We start from the raw sequence: 3751 nt of genomic DNA, 5'->3' as shown, positions 1-3751 counted from the left end.
AGAGGGACTGGGGACAAGGGATGGAGGGACAGGAGCCAGGGAATGGCTCCCACTGCCAGAGGGCAAGGATGGATGGGACATTGGGAATTGGGAATTCCTGGCTGGGCTGGGATTCCCAGAGCAGCTGGGCCTGCCCCTGGATCCCTGGCTGTGCCCAAGGGCAGGCTGGACATTGGGGCTGGAGCACCTGGGACAGTGGGAGGTGTCCCTGCAATGGCAGGGGGGGCGCTGGGTGAGCTTTAAGGTCCCTTCCCACCCAAGCCATTCCATGATTTCTGAATATGCTTCATGCCACCATCACAGGACAGTGTGGGGGCTGCTGGGGTGACCCCAGGTGAGAAGACTCCGGGGCTAAGAACAGAGGGTCTTAGGGCTGGAGGACACGACCCGAGCCAGGTTTTGATGATGGGCCTCACATCAGCTCTGGCCACCAGCAAAGGCTCAGGGAGGTGCAGGTTTGCAGGACAGGGGGGCAAGAGCTGCTGAGCATCTCCTGGAGGCCTTGCTGGGGGGGCTGTGCCCACTCTGCCCTCCTGGGCTGGGCACAGGGCTGTCCATCCCTGCTGAGCCCCAGGCTCTGTGCTGCTGCTGGGTCACATTCCCATTGCTCCACAACAGAAATGTGGAGCAGGCTGGAAAGCAGGAAGGCGGGACAAGCTGCTGTTCCCTGGTGCTGCCGTGGCAGCTCCATGCTCAGGTGAGCCTGTGGCTCCCGGTGCTGTTACCTGTGAAATGAAAGTGAGACCTGAGAAAGCACAGGAGCACTGGTGTCCCTGCAGAACCACTCCCTCCTGTCCTGCTGGGCCCAGGGGAGGGTGGGTGGCCTCAGCCCAGGCCACAGCCAGCTCAGCAGCCCCCAGACCATCATGGAGGTGGCTGCCCCGTGGGCTGTCCCCTCCCCAGGACATCTGACCCTGCAGTGTCCCCAGAAGCACCATGAAGCCGGGGCTCTTCTGAGCCCCAGGGGCTCAGAGCAGGGGATCTCCCACCCCAAAGCGTCTGCCAGGCTCAGGACTGATTTCCCTGCCTCTCTGCCAGCTCAGTGCCTACCCAGTGCCAGAGCCACATCCCTGCCCTGGCACGGAGATCTTTCCCCAGGCGAGATGTCTTCCTTGGAGTCTGGGAAGGGGGCTGATCTGGGAGGGAGGGATGGAGGTGACTAATTATGTCTAAAAAAATCCCCTGAACACTCAACCCTCCTGGTTGTTCTCAGGAAAAGGGCTCAGGACCTGCTGAGCCAGGTGAGGGGGGAAGAGCTGCAAAGGAGACACCCGGGGAACAGCTGCCAGCCTGCTCTAGTGGAAGGTGTCCCTGTCCATGGCAGGGGGTAGAATGTGGAATGGGATGGGTTTCAGATCCCTTCCAAACCAAATCATTCCACAATTCTATGATTTGCCATTTGGGGCATAGATGTTTGTGCTGAAGGAACCTGGGACCACTGCTCTCTGTGCAGCTCCGTGGGATGGGACAGGGGCACGGCTGAGCTCTGCTGAGGGGCAGAGGGAAACCAGGAGCAATCAGAACACTGGAGCCTGGGGCTGCTCTCTTGGAAAGAGAAGGTTTGTCTGTGAGTCAGGGCAGACCAGAACTGGAGCTGAGCAGAGAAAATTGGGTGGGGGCCAGGGGAAAAAGCATGCCTCAATCCTGGCTGAGGAGTTGTTTTTCACTTCTAATGTTTCCTGGTCTGTGCACTGGGAGAGCCGGGTCAGGCAGAGCCTGGAAATCTGTTTCCTCAGTGCCTATGGTGCAGAGCAAGTGCAGGGGAGCAGGAGAGGGGTTTGTTGGGGTTTCCTGGTGCTCTCAGTGAGGCTGGGATGGGGGAAACTCGGCAGGAGATGCCGACACGGACATGGAGCTGCGTCTGGGATTTCCCAGCCCGTCCCTTGGGTTCGCTTCAGTTTGCTTCAGGCCGGGTAGTGGAACGTGCAATTTTAGTTGCTCTCCACGTTTCCTGGGATGGCCAGGGCAGACCCCTAAGCTGGATCAGTGCAGGGTGCTCCTCCCGGGGAGGTCCCAGGGCCGGCTCCTTTCAGCCCAGCCCGGCACTGGCTCCGGCGGCTGATGACTCCGAACAGGGCTGACCACACGGTCCTCCCTCAGGAAACAGCAGCCCCTGTGGCATGAAGTCATCGCGTGTGGCTCAGGAGCTGCTGTAACCTCCCTGGAATGTGCCCTCAGATGTTTGTCTTTCGATCAGAACCCATCGGTTCCTGTGCTGAGATGTTTTTTGGGAAAAACCTCTTCCTCATCACACCACACTTCCAGTGGGAGGCTCAGGCGTCCAACCTGCTCCCTCCAACCCTGGGAGCACCCCAGCCCTTCCCTGGCTGTCTCCTGCCCGTGGGCTGCGTTTGTTTGTCCCTGTTATCACAGAGGAGGTGGAAACCAAATCTGCCTGGTGGCATCGGAGTTGCTTCAGAGCTGCTCCAGAGCTGCTCCAGCCTCACACGTGCCAGCTGGAGGGATGGAGGGTTGGGTGGCATTGGCTTGGATGGGCACAAGCTGATCCTCACAGCCCTTCCTGGCCCCTCGCTGGTGGAGGTTGGGAGCCAAGGCATAGGGAGAGAGGGAAAAGAGGAGCAGAAGGGCCCTGTGGGGACCCAGGGGCGCTCCCTGCGCTGCTGGCGGGAGTTTGGCAGGGAAGGGATGGATGGAGGAGCCCCATAAAACCCTGGACCCGCGAGCTTTCCCAGGAGGAATGAGGAGCAGCAGCCTCTGGAACGTCCCAAGGCAGGACAGCAGGTCCCGAGACATCCACGCCCCGGCCAGGAGCGTCCCCGCACTGCGGCGATGGATGACAGGCAATGACAGGACAGACAGTGACAGACACAATGACAGGCAATGAGAGGCAAGTTCTGCTGCAGCTCCTTCCCTGGGCTGGGCTCCCCGGTCCCAGCGGCTCCTGGCGCAGCTGATCTCCTCGCTCCCTCTAGTGGGATTGGGATGGCTGCGTGGGCTCCTGCCTGCCCACACCTGTGTCCCCGTTCCTCCTCTTGATGTCCTCCCGGAGAACCTCCCCATGGGATTTATTTTTTTTCCTGCCACAAAGACCCCAGCACCTCCCAAGCTGCCCAACCTCCTGGGGAAGGAGAAAAACATTGTCCCGATGGCGCCTGGAGATTCCGAGGTGAATCTCCTGCGGGAGCAGCGCCCCAGCCATGTCCCGTCCTTCCCACAGCCCTGCCGGGAGCTGGAAGGGCTGCTCCAGGTTAAAGCCCCGGTTTTTGTGGCTGAGGTGGGACCCTGAGGAGCGGGGACAGGGTGAGGCCATTCCCCCGGTGCCCTCGAGCTGGGATTTGGGGGGTTTACACCGTGACAGGTAGAGGAGGGACGGGAGGAGGCAGCACCTGGGGGGGTTCTGTGGGTTGGGTTTGGAAGTCCTGGAAAGGGCAGAGGGACGGAGGAGAAGGAGGAACAGAGGAGGAGGGGAGCAAGGGAGAGGAGAGGAGGGAGAGAGAAAGGAGTGGAGGGGAAGGGAAGAAGAGGGGAACGGAGAGGAGGAGAAAGGCGGGAAGAAAAGAGAAGAAGAGGAGGAGGAGGAGGAGTAGAAGAAGAGAGTAGGCGAGGAGGGGAAGGGAAGAAAGGCAGGGAGAGCAGGGAAGGGGAGGGGAGGAGAGGGGAAGAGGAGCCGGGGGCGGAGGGCAGGCCCCGCGCGGTCCCGCCCAGAGGAGCTGCCCCAGGCTGGTGGCGGAGCTGTCGCCCGGCGGCCCCGCAGATGTTCCCCGTCCCCCTCCTCCTCCCTCTCCTGCTC

General features: G+C 61.2%; 1 protein-coding gene across 1 annotated transcript in view; it reads left to right on the top strand.

The window, feature by feature from the left end:
• Positions 1-3106: 3106 nt before the first annotated feature.
• LOC115948747 (HEPACAM family member 2-like) overlaps positions 3107-3751 on the top strand; it is a 5145-nt gene continuing 4500 nt past the window's right edge. The window contains exon 1 of the mRNA XM_031063437.1: positions 3107-3165. Within this exon, the coding sequence (XP_030919297.1) occupies positions 3107-3165 (59 nt within the window). The remainder of the gene's footprint in view (positions 3166-3751) is intronic.

The sequence above is a fragment of the Geospiza fortis genome, unplaced genomic scaffold, assembly GCF_000277835.1.
Source record: "Geospiza fortis unplaced genomic scaffold, GeoFor_1.0 scaffold412, whole genome shotgun sequence".
Classification (NCBI taxonomy): domain Eukaryota; kingdom Metazoa; phylum Chordata; class Aves; order Passeriformes; family Thraupidae; genus Geospiza; species Geospiza fortis.
Note: the sequence above shows the minus strand (reverse complement) of the source record. Positions and strands in the feature narration are given on the sequence as shown.